We start from the raw sequence: 25172 nt of genomic DNA, 5'->3' as shown, positions 1-25172 counted from the left end.
TTGAAAAACTACACTTAAGATGCCAGTGGAAAACTTACGATTCTCTCATCCAGTCTCAGAGAGGAAAGTTATTCAAAATCCATGGTTATGAACACAAGATCTATGCAAGTGAACCAATCAGTGATACCCCTTTGGCATAATAATTAGTCCTGTTTAACACTGGTGTAGTTTATACTCAGTTCTTATAGTGGTAGCATCTAGCAAGCTGTTTACATGAAGGTTTACAATATTTCCGACATCTATGCAACTGTACTACCGCTAATAGGTGTTTCCTACCACTGGGGAACTGAACTCAAAGTCTCAAAAGACTTCAGGCAAAGAAAACTAAGTGAAGGTATCAGGTATTCAGTCTTTAACTACAACTCAAGCAGCAACAGTGACAAGGGAAACAAGGAAAGCCAAGCAAGAGCATAGGTTGGAAAATACTAGGCTGTCAGTAAAGTAAGTAATCCTAGAATACATGAAGTTATTACCAGGACATTGTTAATTTCAGGTCGTACAAAATACATTCTTCAAAAACATACACATCTGCTCTTCTGCAACTGTATACACCATGGCTTATCTGAACAAGTAAATTCAGTATGTAAAGGTAATGCATTGAAGTATAGAGGAATGCAGATTAGAAAGGGCTGTATTTCTTTAAAATGATAGTGTTTCAAAACCTAAAAGCCTCTCATTATTGCCTGTAATTAACTATTCAAAAAGGCTGTGGCATCAAGTTAGAAGTTCCATGAGTTCAATAACCCATTTTGTTTAATATTTATTTACATTTATAATTAGTTTTATAATCTATCAGTACTAGTCTAATGGAACTTTATTAAAGGAAGCTAGTTACAGTTTCAGTGAAACATCTCTCTCAATTATATTCACACCCCTTGAAATAAGACTGCAGTTTTACATATAAATTATGCACAGCACAACTAAGTGTGTTTCAGTAATTTGGGTGCAATAAAAAAATCCTGAAAAACCAAAGAAGTGTCAGAGCATGCATTATAGTTGAAGTGTCTATCTTCGACCATTTTTATAAGTAAACAATTTCAAAGGCAAATTTCAGAGCTATCATGCACTTACATCATCTGAAGAGAAGAACTGATCAATGATCTCATAAGCCAGTTTGTAGATGTCTTCGTTTTCATGATTTTGTAGCTGTTCAATTTTCTCCAGGCCTAGAGGAAACACACAGAAGATAACTGAGTTAAAATTTTAAGTTCAGTCAAAATAACCTCCACCTCCCCAAGGCCTCATCATACAAAATAATTAACAACAAATCTAGGAATAAAAACAAGTATGAATAAGGGCTGTTAACCTCATTTGAGCTGCTTAAGCATAAAAACTTCTCAGAAATTCAAGGAAATATATTAAAGACTGGGGCATACATACTACAACAATTTATATAAAAGGTCAAAAATCTTCTGGCACTGATAGTATTTCCCTCTCTCCCCACCATGAGTGGTTAAGCTAACTGTGGAAATGCAGTAAGAGTCAAGAGTTTCACTGATGTTCCAGCAGCTGATGTGGCAGTCCCTGTCCTGTGACATTCAAAATCCACTCACATGCTGTCTGTGGCATGCACGTGATCAGTTACTGACCTGTAGCTTAAGTACATACCAGTATCTCCAAGACAATAAAAATCACTAGCAGACATGAGCAAAGCATGCATATAAATATATTAGGAAGTTCTGACCATTCTCTTCATGTTCCCAAAACAAAGCTTTTACCAGTGCCTGAGTTTATCACTGTTCTTTTCCCCTGAAGAGTTTCAGCCAGCTATTAAATAGCAGCCAGTCTAGAAAGCCTGAAAGCTATTAATGAATTACTACAGTTACTGTATTTCTACAACTTCTGAATTTTTAAAAATTTCTACATACAACTGGACAACTAAGTGTGTCATCCCTATATTAACAGATATGTATTTGTGAAGTAGTACACCAAACTTAGAAAATTGGCACCTGATAGGCTTCATAATATACAATCCAATTTCTACACATTTTACTTGATCATGAACTTAATTGGGGAAAAAAATATATATTTATCTAATAGGCAAGAAAAAGTGATTATATTTTATTTAAAATGCTTGCTCAAAACATTTGTGCCAAAATAAAGCCAAGCCCACAGCGTGCATGTGCAGTGAGAAGCAAAGCCATCATTCATAAAAAACAGTATCCAAACATTAAGCATCATACCTCCACACTCTTCTATAAGATTGGCTATGGTTTCTGCTTCATCTTCAGCCATTTTTAATATATTACTTAGTCCATCCAGAACAACTTGCACAACTTGTGCATCTTTTACTGTTAGCAAATTGCAAAAGGGAGGAATTACATTTTGTTGAATTAAGTATGCCACCTAGGAAAAAAGCAGAATTGATTCAGAATCATGAGAGAAGTAGTGCATCACAAATGCACACAAACTAGAAGTGAAAATATTCAGTTACCCAACAGTATAAGACTCCAGCAATCATCATTTTCAAAAATACTCATTTTAGAGCATAAAAAGGTATCGCTTATGAATTAGGTTATAAACATATTTCAAGTCTAAATCACTTAGACAAGCAGTAAATACTGTAACCTTTTCATTATTAGAAAAGGAGTTTCAACCTGATCTTTGAAGAATGACAACCTCCCTCCTGATACAGTAAATCTGGGCTAACAAGAAACTAGAATATTCATATTTAATGGCTTCTGCCAAACATTAACATTATGTCCTGTTTTCATTTAACTCACTGACACGCACTGACATCAGAAAGTGGGAAGTAATGCGGTCCGTCTGTAGCTTCCATGCTTTTAATTATCACACTCTTACTCAAGAAAAGAGGCACTACAGATGCTGACTGGCCAGGAACCTTATCAGAACCTGAATGTTGCTATTCATAGCTACTAGGACACACCAACAAGAGCTCCGATCCAAATTCTCATTAATAATCCTAATCCCAGGTCATTCCAAAAATGGAAACTGAAGTTAACTCTTAAATCCCTTTGGGGAAAAGGGAAACAAATTACTGAACAGGAGAGGAATCGACACTTTCATAATCCTGTCACAGAAAAAGTTCAAACTAAGCAACTGAAATGCTATCAAATGCACCCAAGAAAGGTAAAGGACCCTTTCTAAAAGTTTGACTCACTTGGTCTTTTCTTCCGCTGATTGTTAAGTTGCTTATTGCCCAAGCAGCTTCCTTCTGAGTACCAAAGTCACCCTAAAATACAACAGTAATTAGAAATAATCATTCCAGTTCTTATTTGATAAATTCATCCTGTTTAATGTAATTCTGGTAAAAGTTTACATTTGTTACAGTCATTTCCACATGGTGTCACCATATCAGTTTCAGTTAAGGAGGAAGGGTAAGTGACAAAGCCTGTAGATGTTCAAGTCCACAGCAGTGTTCATCCCTCCTCTGCAACCATGTTTTTAACGCTCTTCTAGAGCAAGAGAATGTTTGTACCAAAGTAAAGAAGAACAGCTGCAGTACTCTCCTCTCACATTCCTTATCAACAGCTGTCATACATTAGTGAGAGATAATGTAGAGAGTGGTAATTTTGATAAACACTGTGTATACTGTAATGAAGTCTGGCTCTGAAGTTAGCCCGCTCAAGTCTATTTACTAATTTAAAAAGTCTTCAACTCTATTCTCAAGATGATCAATAACTGGTAGTAACAGAACTATTTATGAACAGCTATATGTTACTGGGGAAAAGACGCAAGTACTTCTTCAGTCACAACCCCAATCCCTACAACTGACATGGGACCATGCATTTTTGCCTTGGCTGAAATCATCATAAGGTTGGTATTTCTGGCTTCCTTCCACACTTCAGAAAAAGAAAGGCAAGTCATGAATAAAGTAAAAAGCAGGAAATATTTGAAAGACAGAAGTGTTGTATACTTCTCCCCATTTATAAACACACTTAACTAAACTTTATCCTCACAACAGAGTTCCTGGTAACACAATGCAGTCTGGAAAATTATGTTTTAAAAGATACTAAAACTCAACAACTGAAATTGAATACATGTATTTGAACTCCAGACGGATGACCCACTGGCATTCAACCCCTGGTACTGAACAAGCAGTGAGAGACAGACAAAGCAAGAGAAAACCAATCAGAACTGTTTGCTGGCAACTACTTTGCTCTACTATTTAGTAAAAAAAGTAATCCTCCGGCATCCTCCCAACCCAGATTTTACAATACGATATAAGAGGTAAAGCAAGAAGTTCAATGCTACTTTCCCTACTTAAGAAAATAAACAGTTAAATCATTGTTATCTTACCTTATCTAGAAGATGTATTATCATTGGAACAAGGTTTGCATCTATTACTGCCTGAACTTGCTGCTGATTTCCTGCAGTGATGTTAGATAGGAACCACACTGCTTCCTGCAAAATAAGAGGATTTACTGAAGTTATTAACTCACATAGTCTTCTATACCATATTCTATTCCCAGTCCAGCTAGTTTTTATACATTCACATTTTTACAGTTGATACAACAGCCAGTCTTAAATATAATTAAAGACTTGATCTATTTTGTATGTGGCTGAATTCCTAATAAGTAGACTAAAAGTACAGGTAAAGTTGACAACTACATCTTGGGAGATTCCACAGGACTCTAGTCTTTCATTGTAAAGAAACTACAACCAAATACTCCAAATACATAGATTAAATGGAAAATTTAGAGACAAAGTCACAAGGTTACAAACAAGCACTCAGAATTGATTCTGCTACTGAGAATGAATGTTACAGCATTTTCAGCTGACTGCCAGATGAACTCCAAAATGCATTACAGCATCATGCATTTCGGACTCCAGAGGGGTAAAAGATAATGTTTTTCTCCTGTTCCAAATGTGTTTCTTTTTTGTTAGTTTCAAGTCATCAAGAAAATGCAATGCATACTAATCAATTTAAATGCATGCTCTTCAAGAACACAGTAAAGTAATATGATCCTTTATGATCATTCTATCCAGAAGATCACATGCCCAGGACACCCTCTTTCCAGCAATAACCACTGGCAGATGCCTAGGAAAGCGTACGCAAGAAGAGATCTTTTCCCCAGTGGGCCCTCGTAGGCCTTGACAGCTGACATTTTGAACCAAGCCAAATGCTGTATTTGGATTTTTTTTTTTTGTAATTGATCTATACTTCTAGTCACAAGAAATAATGAAGACAGACATAAAATTAAGTATATGAAGAATAAGTATCTCCTTGTTTTTAATCTTTTAGTTGATAAATTTCTCCTTATTCTGCACGACAACTTTTTGGATAAATACTTCTCTCTAACACAAGATCCAGAAATTCCTGTATTTGTGTATGTGAACATTCAGCTGAGTCTCTTGGATCAGATCACAGGATCATTTTCATTAATGAACCTGTTAGAGATTTTTAAGATGCCTAGGCTTGTCTGGTGAGCTTGTTTTGGGCTCTAATCATCGGCAATGTTGAAAAGCAACACCCCAGAATTTAACAACATGCCTCAGATGCACTCCGGAATCAGCACTTCATTATCAGTGCCCCCAGTTTACAGCCTTTTATATACCCCACATACACACACACGCACGCGCTTCCCCCTCCCCCCAAAAAGTCTGATTCAATTCAAATTATATTTACCATACACACTCCATTCAGAGAGACATCCAATTATCTCTATTTCATCACTTCCAAGAGAGTCAGTTTAAGTTACATTTATTTTACATATCAAGAACTAACTTGTTAACTTAAGTATGTTAACTTAAAGGTGGGCAGGGGGGAAGGGGGGATTCAGCACCCCATGTGCTCTTGCAGTATCTTAAAAGTAGTCAGTCACTCAAAGCTCTAGCACACTACACTATTTGCGGAATTCAAAGTGGCCAAGCCAAATATCAAATAATTTTCAATCAGGCACAATCTCTACAGTTACATACCTTATTAATTTTTTCTTTGGGATGCGTCAGAAGTGCTGGAAAATGTGAAAGAGCTTCACAATTCAAAACTACCTGTGTCTGTTCATCGGTACCAGTGACAATGTTTCCTACAGCTCTCAGTGCAGCAGTCTGAAACAGAACACTTTCTTTGAAGTTCTTTCAAACAAAAAAGATAAATTCTTTTAAACAGAAAGGACAAAGATTTTTTTCTAATCAAAGGTACATTCTGTACCTTCAGAACAAGAACAGTTAAAGTAAAACATTTTATGCAAAGGTTGTACCACGCAGCATTTTTAAATGCTTTAAAACTTAAACTACTTTCTCTAGTATTACATTTTAAACAACTCTTTCTTATAATTATCCAAACGTACTTGCACTTTAACTTCTTGATGACTGAGAAGAGGAACCAAATGGGGGACTATTCCAGAGTCTATCACCATCTGGATCTGTTCATTGCCAGCATCCGTTAGATATGAAAGCGCCCAAACTGTATCTACCAATATCTAAAAAAAGTTATTTTTAATTAGCACAGAAGTGTTATAAATCTTACAAAAATTAAAAGTGCATACAGTTCATATTGTGAAGTCAGGGTTTTGATGCAATACAGCAGATTCACATCCATAACCCATTTAGTTCTACAAGTTTTGTACATTCCACTGTATAAAAGTCTGACATATCTACTATTTAACCTGTTCCCGCTCCCAAGAACACACAGAGAACAAACCAGCTAAACAGCCCAGAACTACAACTAAAATTCTGAAGAATATAATAATCAGAGGAATTCAAGAATATCCGCCCTTTTCATGAAGTACTGGAGGGACAATGTGAGATATGAAAGATTGATCCCAAGAAGGAAGATAAAGTCTTAGGAAATACAGGACCGCTGGCATCTGACATACTCTCAAACCAGAGGTCTACACTTCACAGTCTCAAGTTATTATTCCTAGAATTCCACCAGGAAAGCTAAGAAAGACTTAAAACCTCCTGCTGCAACACTTTAGACTGATTTTCCTGGATCCTGGGGGCATGTGCGCGCACGAATATTCATGCACAGAGAAGCCAATTAAAAAAGCAGAAAATCAGAACATTTCAAGTGACAGCTTACAAAGAAATTAAACAGTTGAGAAATGGAGCATAATTTCAGCTGACGACTCTTGACTAACTGATCTGTAAATACAGACATTTCAAGAAATTCCAAATAAGCTTCATTTTCACCTAAAGGAATGATTAAAATACAATTCAATATGTATATTAGCTTAAATATATTTTGTTAAAGCACTTGTTATTAGACATCTAAACTACAACTTTGCTAAAAGGCAGATACACAATCATGAATAATTCTGCCTTTTGTTTAGGCAAAAAGCTGGCCTATTTAATGATTTCAGTAAAGTCTCCGTTGTTTCCTTCACTGTGAAAACAAGCCAAAGTTCATATTTATCACCTCAGAAGTTTTATATAATACTTGCTAGCATTTTTACATTATCACCAGCTACTCATATTTCTCCCTGGATTACTGGACACTGGTTTTCATTACAACCTCAAACTTTTTAGTGCTAGCTGTATAAAATCCTATGGTTATCTATTAATGTCTGCAGAAATAGATAAAACTGCATTTTTACTTCCTATGAGGATGAAATGACTGCATGAAGAAAATAAGCTGATTCTCTTAAGTGTAGGGAAAGTACATCCAATTGAGTACTCGCAAAAACACACAGGGAAATAAGGCAAAATCATAACTGCTGCTTAAAAATATACATCAAGATATCAAAATAAGCTTGCAATGATCCAAGAGAAGACTTTTTTTTTAGTTAATTATGACAAGTCATATACTTTACCTAAAAAGCTACACATGAGCACAAAATAACTTGCTGGAAGTGGTGCTACTTACATTTACATCTGTGTGGTGAATTAAAACGCAGAGGGCTGGAAGGATCTAAGTAGGAGAAGAAACATTTAGCATTAAACAGCTATGTTTAAGGCATTCAGATATTCAACTTCGTTTAATTACACTGAGCAGTAAGTAATTCAGTCACCTCCTGAATGGTTTCCATCGGTGGAGGAGGATCTTTGTGACGACACAAGTTGACCATGACCCAAGTAACATTTCTTAAGAAAGTTATGGGAATAGATGGGCTGATGAAGGACAGCAGTGGTTTCACTACTCCAAGACTAATAACATAATCTCTACACTGGGGTCCATCACCTGTTTAAAACACCAAAATCATACACAAAAAAAAGTATGAAGACAAAAAACATCCCATGCCATTCACAAAAACAGTACCACAAAACTATCCTCTTAAATTAACATTAGGCTGCAAGTTCCTAAAGATAACCTGAAGCTTTCTACCAATGTTTTGACATAATTTGTGCATGAGTCTTAGACCCTGTTGTATGGGCTCAAATCTGTACCATTTCCTGGTTCAGCATACATCCAACAAAAGAATTAAAAAAGTGATTAACAACAGCTACTTAGTAAATAATGTATCCAATATTCAGCACTTACAAGGGAGTCAGCCTAACTTCTGTACACTTAAAGTTGTTTAAGTTAAAATGCATACAGACCTGAAGTCAAAGACCATGGGCCTGGGAGATGCATACAGATACACACAGACACACATCTATCATAAAGGCACACTTATTTAAAGCTTAAAAAGGACCTGTAGCTGCCCAATTACTTCATTTTGAACCACTCATTAAAAACAGGTAAACTGCTAACAGAAAAGCGTTCCACGAGTTACAGCAGACCTACAGGGCAGGGTGGTGGCAGGGCTAAGGAAAGGGGTGGAAGATAGTGCAACCAAGAATAGTTGATTGCCCAATGCATTCCTAGAGATCCCTACAAAAAGATTAATTAGTACTAAAACATCCCAAGAACAGTTCAGAACTGCCTGAAAATGGACACTGCAATCTTCGTATTTGAAGAATAAACACTGTTTCTGTCACTATCTAGGTAACACTACAGTTGCCTCAGACACACCATCCAACTTGTGCTACACACACCTCACTAATAGTCATTCCAGGCAGCTACAATACTGAACTTTGTTTACTTTCTAATATTTTAGAAATGCCTAGTTTTTCTTTAGATTGTAGAAATCTCAGCATCTTATAGCTGATATTAGCTTTCCATCACTATAATCAGGACTACAATCATATACACTGCAGCAGCTAAAGCTCACACAAAAAGAGGACAATCAAATGAAAGATTGAATGATCCCAACCTAACTAGAATTCAACACACACTATGTATGTGAGCTCAGGCAAAATGTCAGAACTCAATGGAAGACAAAGTTTTTATTTTAGCAATCTGCATGTTTGTTTGCCAGCATTTCTTCTTCCTGTACCTGGAATGGAAGATGTAAAGGCACATGTTTGTGTGCGCACACTGTATTTGTAGACAAAACAGGAAGAAGTTAACAACAGGGTGTAATTCTTGACATAATAGCTTCATGTATCAAAGCCAGTCTAAGAGCTGCATTTCATAGCTGAGCATATCTCCACATTCTAACAAACAAAATCCTAGCTATTTTATTCATTCAATTTCAAAAGGAACTTAAAGGTTTTTAACAGCAGGAGTAAGTAACACAAACCTATGATATTGCCTAAAGCCCACACAGCTTGCTCACAAACATTTTGATGAGGCGAATGCAGCAGTCTCAGAAAAAGTGGCACAGCATCTGAAAAACACAAACAAAAGAAACCATGCCACTGTTAAGAAAGAATTTGTCTTTTGAGAGATATAACTGACATAATTAACTCTTCAATAAAAAAATTCAATACTGCATGAGAAGTTTTTCTTCTAGTTGAGTACTGGTCAAAGCTTTACTACTAGCTTCCTAGATGATATTGAAAGAAGACACATTGCAACAGTTATTCTTTTATTAGTTTCAAATAAGAGCCTGTGCTTCAGAACACTAAGGAAGCAGCTCTCGACATTTAATCAGCTTAGTCTTAATAAAAGTTTACTGAAGCTTATAAAAACTCCATTTTTAATTATACTAATTGGAGTGAATTTAGAAATTCAGTGCTAACTTATTTGTCAGAACTAACTGACAAGTAGTAACTGTTTAAGACCAGCTTCACCCAGTCAAGTTAGCTAAGCTCAGGTACATCTACATTACTGATAGTAGTAAGAGGGAAGGACAGGGGTTTGATTTGCTGCAATGTTATGATTCAAGTACCCTCTGCCCCCCATCACATCTTTACTAGCAGTGAAGCGTGCGCCAGTTGCTGGTCCTAACATGCAGAAAGCTAACTACTTGAGGACCTTCCAAATACATTGCAAGTGGGAAGCTCCAGGCAACACTTCAGCAAGTAACTTCAGCCGTGGTTCTACCAGGTGGGAACAAGGCTGAGCACAGGCGTGGTGAGCTCCAGTGCACACAAGTAACAAGGCAAGTAAACCGCACTGGAAGAATCCCTGCCGCTGATGCAAAGCGCTCACTGAGCACCAGGCCACTGCGCACTTGCTCTGATGTTTCCAGACTCATCTATATTAGTATCCTTTGAAGACAACCCTTATGAAAGTATCTGTACAGCAGCAGCAGCTGTTACTACGAATCCATTCTGCTCAGTCTCCCAAAAGCTAATGTAGATACACTCAACGTGAGGTATCCTTTTAGATCAGTAATTTTTGATTCCCAACTTGAGAGCTGTTGTCCCAGATAACGGAACAACCTAACTGATCACCACAGGGGAGATAATTTCAAATGCCAATACGTGACCAAAAAGGGTCAACTGATGAGCAGTAAGAAAGGGATCCAAAAAATAACACGCAAAACCACACAGTTGTTATCAAGAACAAGGCAGCTACCGTTCTGTCCCATGCTGGGGTCAGACAGGAGAGTGCTCCCAAACAGCCACAGCTATACTGAGTCAACATTTAAAAAACATTCTGCATGCACTACATTTGGAAAACTCATTTGGATACTCATTGTTGCCCCCAGAACTAAGAGGCTTACACGACTGACAGTATAATCTGAAAGAAACACTCTCATACTTCAGACCACATGGTATTTCACTAAATGCTAGTGTTCTATAGATTCTCTCTCAATATGAAACATTTTTTGTTAGAGATAACAATCACAATAGATTCCTTACTTTCTCCTAAATAAAGGTACTTACAATGCCTGTGTGCAAGGAGGGAAACACATCCCCAGCAACTATATTAATTAATACTTTCAGGAAGATGACAGACCATCTCCTTTCATTTAAAGAAATCATTGCAAGAAACAAACCACACTTTCATAGGTTACAACTATTAAATTGGCTAATACAGAACATACATGCAGGCCCGGCTAAGTCAGAAATCATCACTGAAATAAATAAACGCTATAATCGGCGCTCAGCTTCAATCCATCAATAAGTTAGGTTTAAACAGTTAGGAAAAAAAAAATGTTCTAAATCAAGAGATGTGTAACAGAGCTTATATATTAACTAGATTTTCAAAAGAAAACTCAAGATGCAATCAGGAAAGGAACAGAAGTAAGATGGGAACATGAAAAGTTACAACTATTAGCAAAGACCACCTATTTTAAGGGTCAGATACAATCTTTATCAAAGTTAATGGGGTCAACACTGACAGTTTGTTAAAAGCAAAGGGTAATTAATCTTGTAACCAATGCAATTTCAGAGCATGCATTCAATTAAAAAGTTCCTTAGACTGAAGTTACCTGCCTTAAATTCTTTGAAAACTGCTATTAGAATTAATGTATTTGTCCAATTAAAAAGATTTTTAACTCCCTCAATCGTTTAACAGAAATAAACTTTAGCATGAAAGAGAGATATTACTTTTAAAATCATATCCAATAATCTACGGATTGTGAGAAGCCTGTAACCACTAGGCACTAACAATGAACAAGAAACAATCTACTTCTATTAAAGTGAAACAGTTAATCATGGAAGAGATGAAAAACTGATACAATTTCATTGCTTAAATTACACAGTACATTTCAGAAGCAGTATTACACCAGTTCCAAGTAGTTAAAAAAAATCCAATACATGATAGTGGGTGAGGGAACCTACAAAAAACATGAAGAATAATTCTGTGCCTTTTCACTGTTGGAAGCACAGCATGTCCAACGGAACCAGCAGTGTCAGCTAATACAACACTGACTCCAACTCTTAAAGCTACTGATATCTCACTTAATGGAAGTTTTGTGGTTTTTTCCCTTGATTTTTAGGGAAAATTTTGTTTTGATGCTTGCTTGATTCTATTATGGGTCACAAGAAGCTCAGCTGTTTTATTCAGCAGGTTCAAAAAACCTGCTGACACTTCTATTTAGCTCTGCTTTACCAACAGAAGTACTACTTCAGCCTAGGACATGTTTAAAGTGCAGAAAATTGTTTGTTTTGCTTGGCAGTTCAGATTCCAAGTACAACAATTCCTTCCCAAGCTTCAGATTCCTCAAAATATGAAGGACAGCATTTTATCTTCAACATGATTTTGGAAGCAGGTTTGATGAGAGGCACCCTCTGAACTTGGTCCACACCTTTTCCTCCCTCTTCACAGTTAGACAGGAAATCCCTCCATGGGAGATTTAAAAAAAGTTTGAAAACTGGAAACGAGCAGATATCATCTCTGCTAAAATAGTGAGTTCCCAGAAGAGATTACTCACCATCAGGAAACCCAACTGAATTTAAAATCTGAGAAAATGAAGAACAAAAGCAGGTGTGTGCTTCAACTGATGCTGCTTGCCAGAGAAGAGGTAGAACTTCTGGCAGGAGACTTCATGGGCAGGTCCTTCAGCGACGTGCCTGTGATTGACAATTCAATTTCAGGCATCCTGGCTATCGCATGAAAGGACCAACCCTATCATATGGATTGGTGAACATGCTTGAGATAGAGAGAACAGGAGTGTGGATGCTCTTTACAGTATCATTCAGATCTTCTTATTTTTGTGGAAGTTACAGCGCACGCTTTATCAATGATCAAACACTGTTTGACTTACTAGATTGAACTACGGCCTGTGTTTGTTCAGAGGTTCCAGATGCAATGTTTGTCAAAGCCCACGCAGCTTCAAATTGTAAAGAAGGACTATAAAACAAGAAAAAAATTATTGTAAAATGAGTTTTCATTCAGAATCTATAGGCATGTTAACTGAATACTGAAAAATCTTGCAATAATTAAATGGTTTTAATTGTAAGAGTACTCACTTGTCATCTCTTTCAAGACAGTGCACTAAAATAGGTAATATTCCTGATTTTATTAAATCATCAATTGGTGGATTGCGATCACTGGAAAGCAGCTTTCTGTTTAGGAACAGAAAGAAAATACAAGGCTTATCAGGGGAATCACAGTATGAGAAGTTATGACTGGAAAGGCTCTCTGGAGGTCGTCTAGTCCAACCTCCTGCTTGAAGTGGGACTATTGCTAACACTAGATCAGGTCAGTCATTGCTTCATTAGCTAAGTTCTAAAAACCTCCAAGAAGCATGGAGATTCTGTGAGTTCTTTGAAAAAGATGTTCTAGTGCTGCACTACCCTCTGGCAGAGAAGTTTCACAGTGTCTAATCTCATACTTTCAAAGACCAAGTAGGCTTTATTTTCTCAACTTCAGTGAAAAATAACTAAAGTCCTATGATAGAAACCACTGAACTACTGAAAACCTGAAGTTTGTCTATTGCAGTTGCCATGTATTCTCTGACTATTTTTGAAGAGTATCACCAGTCAGTAAAATAAAGATTACCAAAGTTATTCAGTTACACCCTCCTGCAGCATCTTCCTCCCCCGCCCGACAAGGCAGATAAGCAGATCCTGGCTACCTTGGCAAGACTGCCAGAAGCTTGTTTCTTTCCTACTAAGGATAAAACGTGAGAGGCCAGGGATTCACAGAGTACTACTGCGAAGAACAGAAGTTTACAGGTTTGTCATAATTTCTGATCCCTTAAATTCCTTCCCTGCAGAAAGGTGAAGCTAAAGGAAGAGGGGGCTGCTTCCGAAAACTTTTACAGGTAGTGGGAAGAGAGATTATCTATATTTGTGAATAAACTGGGATATGAAGAAATGACTACAAAGCCTCTCGTAACAATTGCAAAATGTGCGTTTTCAACTTCCAGCTGAGCAAAGGAGATTCCTTCTAGAAGTGATGATAACTTACATCTATGAGCTTACAAAAAGAACAAAAGTTGTTCTTTTTTTGTCTTGGGTTAAGTACTTCTATCAATTTTCAATGTACGTTTTGGGGTTCAATTTGGGCAAGATTCTTCCTTCTCATTCCAGCTTCAGACCAAACGGAGACAGAGTAATTAAGACTGAAATGCAAGCATCTTCCTCTCTAAAAAAAATACTTCAAGTTTCTACTTTTAGGCCTTGCGAACAACATAAATTGCACTGGTTTAATTTTAAATTTAGTTTTCAATTGAAAAAAAAAGAGTATTTAAACTAGTAAGAAACCCATGTGGATATTTCCATCAGGCTTAATTCAGTGCACTTCAATCTAGTTTTCATCAGCTATAATAAATAGGGTTTTGTAAGTGATACTGTCCTGAGTTGATGCATTTTTTTTAAAGAAGGCAAGTCCCCTGATGAAACAGCATGGAAACTGCTCTAACACTTATCAGATTCTAGTACAGTAACTCCCAAAAGTCCAAGCAACTTCCTATTTGCCTGACTTCTCTCCCTCCAGATACAAAGTTGTAGCGCTCTGCTAAAACAAAAAAAAGCAGCAGCTCGGGAAACAGCAGCTAAACAGGAAATTTATGCAAACACAAAGACAAGTTCTTAACAGTATTTTTGGAATACTTCTCATAATATAAATGCATATATAACTATACATATAACAACTATGCATAATTCCTCTTAAAACAAGGACAGGTCTTAGAGGCTTAATCGATGACAAAAAAAATATAAGAAAGATTTTTATAGTCACTTGTTTCTGTATTTTAGACTAAATACTGTTTATAATCCTGCTAATTATATGTTGTACTCCACTTGTGAGAAGCATCAAGTTATTATTGCATTAGAGTAAACCCTAGTATTTGTGTACCTAACGAAATTCTGACCACTTTGAATACCCAGATATTTTGATCTTTTTCTTTTAAAGCCCTCTTTATCAAGGATTTTTTGAAGCTTTCTTCCTTTAAATCAGTAAATTACATCCTATTTCTAGTTTAGCTAGATAAACTGTAAGAAAATATATATATTTGAGAAAACCATCTTACCTCGCAGCCTGCACAGCACTTAACTGTATACCCTGGTTGTCACTTGAAGCATTCTAAAACAGAAGAGAATTTAGACTTTTCACATACTTGTCACCAGGTTATAAAGATGTTCAAACACAATTAAGAATTTTTACCTGTACTATTGCCTCCAAAGAAGTATTTTGCTAGAAAACAGATACAAAAAAAAAGTTAGAAGTTAGAAGCGTCTTCTGAGTAAGTAAAAAAGAAAACATTTTTAGAGTTAGTTCTTACCACTCTAAAGTCACCATCTATATCAGAATCTTCACAGATGTCTTCATGGGGTACATTTCTCCTCTTTAGAAGATGCTCATCTCTTTTGTTCTTAAAGAGAAAAATGATTTAATATCTTTAAAACCTTGAATGGGGCAGAGGAGGGAAGGAAGAAGAGAAACTTCTTTTTTAAACCAGTATCATAAGCATGCTTTCATTGATACTTTTAAAGTTCCAGCATTCAGGAAGTTAGAAAGGACTGTAGAGGGAAGCACTTCTGCAAAATCACTTCACAAGAGCTAGAGTTCTGACAGTTGTAAGCAGTTTTATCTTCACACATATCCTCTGCACTGCTTTACTTGCATCTGTGTTTTGGACTACTGCTTTGGGCAAGGGAGTATCTTTCTGTCTCTAGATTAGCAGGAATTCCTCATTTTCAAAGGAAAAAAGTTTTAACCTTTAAAAGGCTTACCTTAAGAACCTATCTGTAAAAGCAAAAGCTATTCCCCTTAGTGAATTACAAATAAAACTGTAATTTTCAGGAAAAATAAATTATATGAAATATGAAGTTTCTAGTAGCAGGTATGGTAACTTTAGTCTAAACCAAAAGCACCTTCACAGAATTTGTAAAAAGCAAAGTGTTTATCAGTGGTGTTCTCAGTGGCCTGCGGAAGAACACACAACAGCATTTTTAAGCTTTAAATACAAGCTTTTACTGAAATACCAAAACAGCCAAATCCCATTTGATAAGAATAAATACCAGTTTGTCTCACCTTTCTCAACTCCACAACAACTTCATTTCTTTGTCTTCTCATAGTCTGAAAGGAATCAAGACCAAAGAGTACATTATATTCTGAATCTAGATCAAGTAACTAAAAAATAGTTTTTGCACAACTTTTTTTTTAGCTCATGCACTTTAAACAGTGCTTATACACACAGGATTTAATTTTCATTATAAAAGTAGAAATTCAATAGAAAATGGAGATATTAAATGGAGATGTTAAATTACGTTTGACTGTATTATTTGATAGTTAAACACAATCCCTTAGGCCTTTGTATTGAAAATGAAAAATAAGACAGTAAACTGAATCAGGGAAGAAAAGTGTCTTTTAACAAAGGGTCATGATGAAAGAGCTGTATATGAAGCGTAGTAGTACCAAAACCACATTAGAAATACCACAGCAAACAGAAAACAGTAATTTCTCAGGTGCTTCCAATTTCACAGTTTGTCCATTATTTATAGCCCTTTCTTGATTCAAGTTTTTTAACATCTCCTTTCAAGTTACAGTATTTTGACAGAAATATATTATTAGTAAAACACACAAAACTGAGTATTCACCTAGTAAAATGTACCCAGATCTGCAAGACCAGGATTCCTCAAAACCACCTAATACCTGCAGATACTATTACCAGTCAAGTTAGAGGAGCTACCACCACTGCTTCCAAATCCAGCACCGATGATCCCCTCCAGAACCAGGCCTGGACAAGAGATACAGAGCCTAAGGCTAAAAGCCAGACACAGCCAAAACTGCCACTTGATTTAAGAAAGCCAGAATAAAAAGTGCTGACCACCTTTCAGACAAAGGCATACTGGTAAACTAGGAAGCAGTAAAGCCCGGCTCAACTGCCTCACATCCGCTCAAGATTAAGAGCTCGCACCTCGGGGCAGCCCGAGGATCAGGTGACTGCACAGGCAGAGACACTTGGCCGCTGCGGCTGCACCAGACTCGCTGACCAGACAAACATGCAAGGAGCACAGTCCACTACTAACATCACTAACAGTCAGCGAGGAAGACATCGCACAGCTACACTGAAAAACAGAGGCAGAAGTTGAGATTGTACAGGCAACCCTCAATATAAAAAAATGCAACTGCTAAACTAAAAAAGAACAATGCAATTCTTCAAAATAAATATACCTAGACAACACAACGATCTATTCTTAAATGATGCCGACTTGGATTAGGCCTGGCTTCTCATGCAAACATTGCACCAGTGATTGTACTTTTCCACACATAAGTGATGTGATTTTTTTTCTGCCGAATAATCACAGTAAATGTAACAAGTTTCACACGTTTCTGATGTGCACATTCTTCTGTTACTGTGTGAAACAGTAGTGGCTTTGTACCTTGCATAATGACTTTATACACAAGTTCAAATGAAGAAACCTAATAAGCAAAGCTGAATTACAAAAATATTATTTATAAATGACAATCACATGAAACACTTTGTACAGACTCCAGTTTAGATTGTTCAAAGAAAAATGCAATCATAAATGTACAGAAATTGGTTTACTACTGCTTGTGTTACCACAGTGCAAAGTAAATAGGAAAAAAATAAAAAATAAAAGTCAGTCTCTAATTTTCTTCTATGCTTCAAACTCTACAGTGAGTCAGAATAGTAAAGTCAAGTTGCAATAAATGCAGTTGTTTTTAAGAAAATATTCAATGCCCAAAGAAAGTTTAAAATTTCAGAGCATAAGGGATCCCATTAAAATAGAATACAAGAAAAAGAAAGAGCTAAGAGTTTCTGAACAGCAGCAAGAAGCAGTTCTGAAGATAAGGATTAAAAGCTTGACTTCCCAGAGCAGATTTTATTTATTTATCAAAATGAATGTGCATTTCATTAGAATCAATATTTTTCAGCTCTGAGTAAGGCAGTTTTCTTTCTCAAAGGAATACATTACAAGAAAAAGAAAGGGGCAGGAACAGAGGTGAGTAGAAGAGAAAGGATGGCTCCCCACTGCCTTGGAGGTAGAATCTTTCATTGCTCAAGGACCAAAATGCAGTTCCCTATGAGAAAAACAGAGGAAGAAAAAACAAAACAAAACACACCCACACAGTGATAGCTTCCCGCTATATAGAAGACAAAGCACATGAGCATACCCAATGCGGATGAAGCACCCGCAACAACTAGATAAGAGTCACAACACGCAAGTACAAACTGTCCCACACTGAAAAGCACCAAAGCAAGTATCCAGTAAATGTGTCTTTAAAGCATGTTAATTCAAACATAGGTCAAAGTTAAAATTAATAACAGATCAAAAGCACTAGAATAAGAATCCAGTGCAGCTTAAATTCAGTTTTCATCTAAAAAGTCATATCCACCACATGAAGTTAACAGTAACATTTAACACTGCTAGTATGCAGAGAAGGGTTTTTTGTTTTTTTTTACTTCAATATTATGGACTTGCTCTCCATAGCTGGATAAGCTTTTTAAATATTTCTCAGAACTCTTCAAATAATAGTGAAAAATCTCAAGAAAATGTAATCTCTACATAGCAAAAAATATACTTAAACATTTATTAATATTGTTCTCACCCAACAGACTTTATCCAAATTAATACAATACCTGTTTTATAAATACATAAGCTTTTATAAATACATAAGCTTATTCATAAGTTTTAATGTTTTGTAATAGCACCAACTCAAGTGTCTTTGCTGACACAGAATGGAGAAAAAGAAAAGTTGGAAGCAGAAAAATCTCTCTAGGAACTATCTTCCTACATACGTATTTGTTAAACACACCAATACAGAATATTAGCACTGTCACCTGGCAGTTCATGCTTCAGCTTTCAAATGTGTGCATCATTTCAGTGCTGGGGAGCTAAGTCCTTTGCCAGCAGTAGCACGCACTGCAGGATGCTACCAGCTGCAGAAGTCAGCACTGTATAGAGTCCAGAAAACCGAAGCCCAGGATTCTTCAGCAAAGACATGTACTCCACCTGAGTGATGAATGGTTAACTGAAGAACGGGGCCGAAGGCGAGAAGCGCTCAGTAGTGCTTGAAGGGCTGGTGCCTTCCCAGAGAAGCTAATATCAAGCACATTACTGGATACCACCTACCATACAGGCACTTCAGAAAGATTGTGCAACTTCACAACTGACAGATCTGCTAGAAGCTCTTGCTCTCAGCCTGCAATATGGTGCTCACTGTAGTTTCTCCCAAGTCTATTAACCTGATGCATGCAAGTAGAAATTAAGATGAGGAAAATCTTTCATTAAAAGATTCCAGGATACAAAGCCCCCTATCATCTCACAGGATTGTTAATTAACCCCTTTCCAATCCTCAACACTTACTGCAAACTAATGAAAGAAGCACACCTAAAGAAAAGCTGCACTGCAAGAAACGCTTTTCTTCCCAGACTTCAATAATGACACCACTGTCTACAGCAAAGCTGTAGCTAACCAAGAGCAAGACACAATATATAGTTTCAAGGAGCAGAAGACTGCACTGTTGGGGCACCAACTGCAAATCAACATTAAACCATAACAAATATTAAAAGATTATACAGTTACTAGTGAGTCCAAAAGGGAATGTATTCTGACTCAAGTGGTAACATACCTTCAGAAGGACAAGCACATGTGTGCATGCATGGGTGTGAAAGAGATGGGGAGAGGAAAGTAGGAAAAAAAATGCTGAAAAAAAATGCTCAGATGTGTCTTTTGAAAGTTTCATTATTTGAAGAAAAAAGTATATATACAGTCAATCAGGCTTTAAAAAAAATCCTGAAACTACATCAACTCTGTCTGGAGGAAGAACGTGCTTCTCATTCCAACAGAAAAACTGACAGTCCCTTGGTTTTGATTCCTGCCTGCCTCTGAAGACCTGAATATCTTAGACTCACAACAGCCACCACAAGAAAGACGAGCAACCACTGAAGTCACTGGCAAGAACAATTTACCAAAACAGGGCTCCTTTAAAATAATTTCTGTATGAACAGTACTTGGTTGACAAGCTGGTTATTACTGGTTAACTCTATCACTACCCTTCCTCCTAAAGATAGGACATGAACAAAACAGGAAGAACTGAAATCAGCTTTGACAAGAAGTTTCACAGCATTATTACCCCAGCCTGGAAAGGGAACAGACAGCTTTCAAGAAACTAACGTGAAAGCAACAGACCTAAGAGCTAACTTGTGGGGGTGTTTTTTTTTTTTTTTTTTAAACCACCCAAAGGGCAGAAATCTAGATATAATGGTTTCTTGGCAGATGGCATCATAAAGCTAGATTCTCCAGTGTTACCTTCTGTTTTGCAAAAGATCCAGCTTGATTGTCAGACTTCCCTGAATTGGTTCTCAGCCTGCACTAATACAACTGTAAGAAACCAATCCCAATTTAAAAGTTCCTAGAAACAGAGTTCAGAACAGTCCCTGATAAATGCTCCAATTTAAAAACATGTATCACTTTAGCATGACTTCATCTGGCTCTTTCAGTCATTGGATCTTGCTCTTCATTTGCTACACTGAAAATCAAATTATCACCAAACTTAGTTCTCTCAGCCTACAATTGCCAGCCTTCCATCCTCCCTTTCTTTTTTCTCCCCCCCCCCCAAGTAAATATAGCTCAAGTTTTATCATAAAGGAGGCCATTAACAATTCCTTATCCCTCCAGTTTATTATTACAATGTTTCAATAGCTAATGGCAGCAGGATCCAGATATACTCTAGTACGTTTCACACCACCACCAAACACAGAGGAAATACTCTATACTCCACACTCAGGAACTTCTCAGAGCTATTAGTCCTTTCTAAATATGCTAACATACACCTGGAGCTCATGCTCAGCTGATGCATCACAATCTCTCTTCAAGTTCTCTTCTTGAATCATTGCTTCCCAAGAGCTCAGCCCCATCACATACATAACAGGTCTTTATTCCTTTGTGTGGTTTTTTTTTGCGCTATTTTAACTTATTTCACTCAGAGTTCTGTTTCTGCATCTACAATATCAAGGCCTGCCAGTGTACAAGAGTTAGAACTTCACTTATGCCTCCCATTTTAGTGAATGGTTTGCAAAAGCATGCTGTTTCTGCTGCAAAAGGCAACAGCAGTTGCTCTAAATCAGAGCTGCTTGACCCATCTTCTCCTTCCTTGGCAACTGCTACTGTGCACTAGTATAGCTAGTCTGATCTGTGATTCAAAATACAAACTAGTAGTAGTGTAGGGAAAAAACTGACCACTAGTTACCTCCAAAACCTTCTGGGGGCTGTATGGCACCTTCAATTTTTTATTGAAAACACCACTGACTATGGCCCTGTGCACCAATTGCTTACCCATTACTATCTGCTCACAAAGCACTCAGTCTGCAGACCACAGTTTGAGAAAACTAGTCTATAACCCAGAACACACAATGCAACGACTAACAAGTTTTCTTGTGCTTCACAGGAATAACAGGCCACTGAACTATAAAACAAGAGGAGACCTCCTCAGAAACACGTGCAAGTTCACATTTGGATTTGATAAAAATTCATTCTCTTCACATTCAGTTTAATCAGGTGATTCAGGCCCTCCTTTATCCGTTAGTCCTCTCTATACTGGTTCTGGTTCATTTGCAAACTAGAACAATAAAGTTTATCCTCAAGATTACTGATGAAAATGCTACATAGTTTTAAAGCCAACACAATCTTTATAAGATACCACTAGAAAACACATCTCAGCAACTATTCCTCCTTTAGAATCACAATGGGGACTCTCAGTTACAAAAATCAATATGACATTCCACACGCTGTCATTCTAGTTTCTTCCTGGAGAAGTTGTGCACTCCAGATAGTGTCTTACACAAACAAAGATATCAACATGATTTTTTTAAACCACTAAATGCATGAGCTTCAACACAGAACTACAAGTCAGTTTAATGGAATCTATTTTTAACCAGCTCACAGTGAGTGAAGTTACTACCCTCCTTCAGTTCCTTCCTATTTGAATTCCAAACTTATTTTGTGTGGGACAGTGAGAGGGTTGAAAAGCTTCTAACTACCTGGGATAGCCAGTAAGTCATGAAATTAACTTTCTTTCAATCCTCTGAAGCTTTCTTGGTGCTCCCAAATATTTTGTTAGTATTACAAGTCCAGTGAACTTCATCGGCAACTCTTTAAAAACTTGACGCAGTTTTTGAGCTGTGCTGATCTTAAAACATCTAGATTCACAGCTGCTCCAACTTTTGTTTTGAAGTTCCCTGCCTTACAACATTATCATTGTTTTATATCATGTCTCTCTCAAATACAGAAGTATCTGCTGGACACTCCTTCCAGTTCAAGGAGAACCAGGAGAATCAAGGTGCAAACAGGAGAACCTGTTTCTGATTGAAAAGGCAGGATGAAAAGAAGTTATCTTACCTAGCTCTCCTATTAGACAAGCACTTATATAGTTTTGTATAAGATTACAGATAAGCATTGTTGAAGTATAATTTTGGTTTTGGAAGTATAAAAAGAAATAGTGAGTGTGACAGTTTGGGCAGTTCTTTAAGGCTCTCTCCTTTCTGGGTTACAACAATTCTAATTCCCCCCCCCCCCCCCCCCCCCCCAGCTCTGATTTTAACAATTCCTTAGTCTTAAAAGCCTAACAGCATACTGCATGTACTACACTAGAAGCCTTACACACTACATATAGATACTGCCTTAGTATTGGCTATAGATTAGCTCTCTCATGCCACGAACTCTTCAGCTGTTAAAAAAGTTTGTGATCAGGATATTTATGTGATCAATACTATAAATAACCAAAAAGGACAAGGAATCATTTTGTATTTCTGGTCACAATAAACTCCTCTATTCCTAACCTAGTCAATGTCATCTTAAAACATACAGCAGCAATTGTTTACAGTATAACATGTTCTTGCATGCATGTTTACCCAATACTTAAGTGTATGAAGAAGTTTTATTAAGCATGTATTTTGTAAATTAGCATGGGTTTGTTTGTTTTAAGACCAGGCTTTGTATTTTTAGAAGCACATTAATATAAACTGAAAAATGAAAGTCAAACTTTAATTCATATTTACATACACAAAGGGCTAAGCATATACTTAGAATTTCAAAAGCTAGAAGCTGAAAATTTTCTTCCTGTCTTCTGAAAAATATATAAATAACTTCCAGGTCTTATCACCTCCTAGTAGGCTAAGTACAATGTGAGAGCAGCTGTTATTAATTTAACTGTCAATGAATGGACTTGAGCAACATGTAAGAACATGAACCATTTTTTAAAAAGTTTATAATCTGCAATATGATAAACCTTCACAATCTCTAGAAGTATTTATTAATTTGGCATTCACCAAAACTAATACTAGAGTGATTTATGATTTTTATGACAGTCTATGGAGACCAATTGTCACAGGAAAGAAAAAGGATCACTGGTTTTGAATAAAAAAACTAATGGCTAAAGATGTAACTTCAGCAGATGTAAAACTGGGGAGGAGTGAAGGAGGCGGGACAAGGGAAAGAGATAAAGATCAAATGTTGGCTTCCCATGTGAAATAAATAGACACCTTTCTGCCAAAAGGCAACAGAAAAATACACTTGTATGATGAACTAACTGAACACTCATTAGTAACTGTTGCTGCCATAGGATACCCGACTACAAGCGGGCATTGCCAACATCTCATGCGCTAACGAAAAACGTGGTGTGTAAGCAGTTAAACAAGAATGATAGCCATAAGCCTGACCTATTGTATGAAAAATAACTGTCCATGGTAGTTATTTTAGGTACCAAGCATATGTTCCAAGATTTGTTGGATAGATGTCAGTATCTAAAATTTAACATTGCCCAACAGTGTTTTTTCACTGTAGAAGGCCACTTAAATGCATCAGCAAATTCAAAAAATACTTGAGAGATTACCTGCTTCCTGATGCACACACACAGGGTTCTTTTTATTTGTGCATATGTTCATGTTAAGCCTTCCCTACTTTAGCTGACTTACCTTAAAACTGAGTATGTAGGCACCAGAAGAGAAATAATGCAGACACACTCCAATCTATTCTTTTCTGTAATGTTCATTTTTTAGCATGTCAGCATATACTTTACTGCACACTTTCCTAAACAGTCTCTTCCTGTACAGTTATCTGTTCAAAGATAACTAAACAACTTGTACAAAAAGAAATCAACATCTAAGGCAAGTCCTTGCTAACAAAGGTAACAACACTATTACTAAACAGAGCAATCACTGCATTAATTATTGCCATTTCCAACTATTTTGGCATTTGGCACTGCCAAACATTGTACATAATTGAAGAATAAACTGTTAAACCAATACAATTGTTTCTTAATAAGAACTTGCCTTAGATGTTCATTTTTTTTTGTCTCTATTGTTTCAAGGAAAAAAAAAAAGCTGTTATTGACTTCTACATTAGCCAACTGCCCAGGAAGAAACATGGCTGATATTTTCCATGAATGACAGCAAAATAAATGCATCCTTTACTTTTGAAAAAAGATACTCTAAAATTATTTGTGTTGCCACTTCATATGAAGACTAGAATATTATACCACGCTATTCGCAGGGACACATATTCAGGCCAATGCAAAATGGAAGTGAGAAATATCCGAAGCTCATCTCTTCATCGGAGGGAACTCCATGCTGTGAATATGACCACGCACAGGTTCCTCAGTCAGCACTGCTGGCAAGCGTCTATGGGTGAGGCTCGATACATAATTTTAGCATTAGAATATTTACTAGGGAAACCCTAAATTAATTACCTCTTCTGCTGCGTTGACGAAGCAGCTTTACAGCTGAAGCAAATAGCATACACGGCAATCCGGCCTCCGGAAAGTTTAGAGGCTGAACAGCACAAGCCACAACTGCTTCCACGCTCAACCCACCGAGCGATAAAACGCTAACATTCGCCCCGTTTTCCAGAAGGGGCGTTTAAACGAATAGTTACTGCCTACAGTTAGCATTAAAGATTAATACTTGGATAGCTTAAGAGACAGACAGCAGAGCGCACGACTGGGCCCTAATCCCTGACTCAGGTTTTTCGGGGCTGCTCAGCGCGGAAAAAAAAAAAAAGAAAAAAAAAGGAGTAGTTGTTAGGCGTTTAGGAGGAAATTAAGGAAGAGCTACGCGAAAATACTACTTTTATTGCTGCGAAGAGCGCAGCGGCGCGGGAGCGCCTTAACGAAGGGCGGTTTTAACTACACCCAG

At 37.0% G+C, this 25172-nt stretch overlaps 1 protein-coding gene and 1 non-coding gene across 4 annotated transcripts in view; both read right to left on the bottom strand.

The window, feature by feature from the left end:
* The window catches only part of KPNA4 (karyopherin subunit alpha 4), a 28156-nt gene extending 3367 nt beyond the window's left edge, over positions 1-24789 (bottom strand). The window contains exons 1-16 of one of the 3 annotated variants that reach the window (XM_026057707.1): positions 24728-24789; positions 16046-16090; positions 15294-15383; positions 15176-15205; positions 15042-15094; positions 13036-13131; positions 12831-12916; positions 9471-9557; positions 7917-8086; positions 7772-7816; positions 6255-6386; positions 5884-6012; positions 4261-4365; positions 3122-3193; positions 2184-2346; positions 1072-1166 (exon numbers count right to left, since the gene is read on the bottom strand). In XM_026057707.1, the coding sequence (XP_025913492.1) occupies positions 1072-1166; positions 2184-2346; positions 3122-3193; positions 4261-4365; positions 5884-6012; positions 6255-6386; positions 7772-7816; positions 7917-8086; positions 9471-9557; positions 12831-12916; positions 13036-13131; positions 15042-15094; positions 15176-15205; positions 15294-15383; positions 16046-16087 (1395 nt within the window). In that variant the 5' untranslated portion in view covers positions 16088-16090; positions 24728-24789. Of the gene's footprint in view, positions 1-1071; positions 1167-2183; positions 2347-3121; positions 3194-4260; positions 4366-5883; positions 6013-6254; positions 6387-7771; positions 7817-7916; positions 8087-9470; positions 9558-12830; positions 12917-13035; positions 13132-15041; positions 15095-15175; positions 15206-15293; positions 15384-16045; positions 16091-18821; positions 18849-24727 lie in introns of those variants that run through there. The other 2 variants (XM_026057706.1, XM_026057708.1) reach the window with 2 other exon arrangements.
* On the bottom strand, positions 5317-5643 carry LOC112962003. The gene has a single exon (XR_003252192.1).
* Positions 24790-25172: the final 383 nt, after the last annotated feature.

The sequence above is a fragment of the Apteryx rowi genome, unplaced genomic scaffold (genome assembly GCF_003343035.1).
Source record: "Apteryx rowi isolate R43461 unplaced genomic scaffold, aptRow1 scaffold_140, whole genome shotgun sequence".
Lineage (NCBI taxonomy): Eukaryota > Metazoa > Chordata > Aves > Apterygiformes > Apterygidae > Apteryx > Apteryx rowi.
Note: the sequence above shows the minus strand (reverse complement) of the source record. Positions and strands in the feature narration are given on the sequence as shown.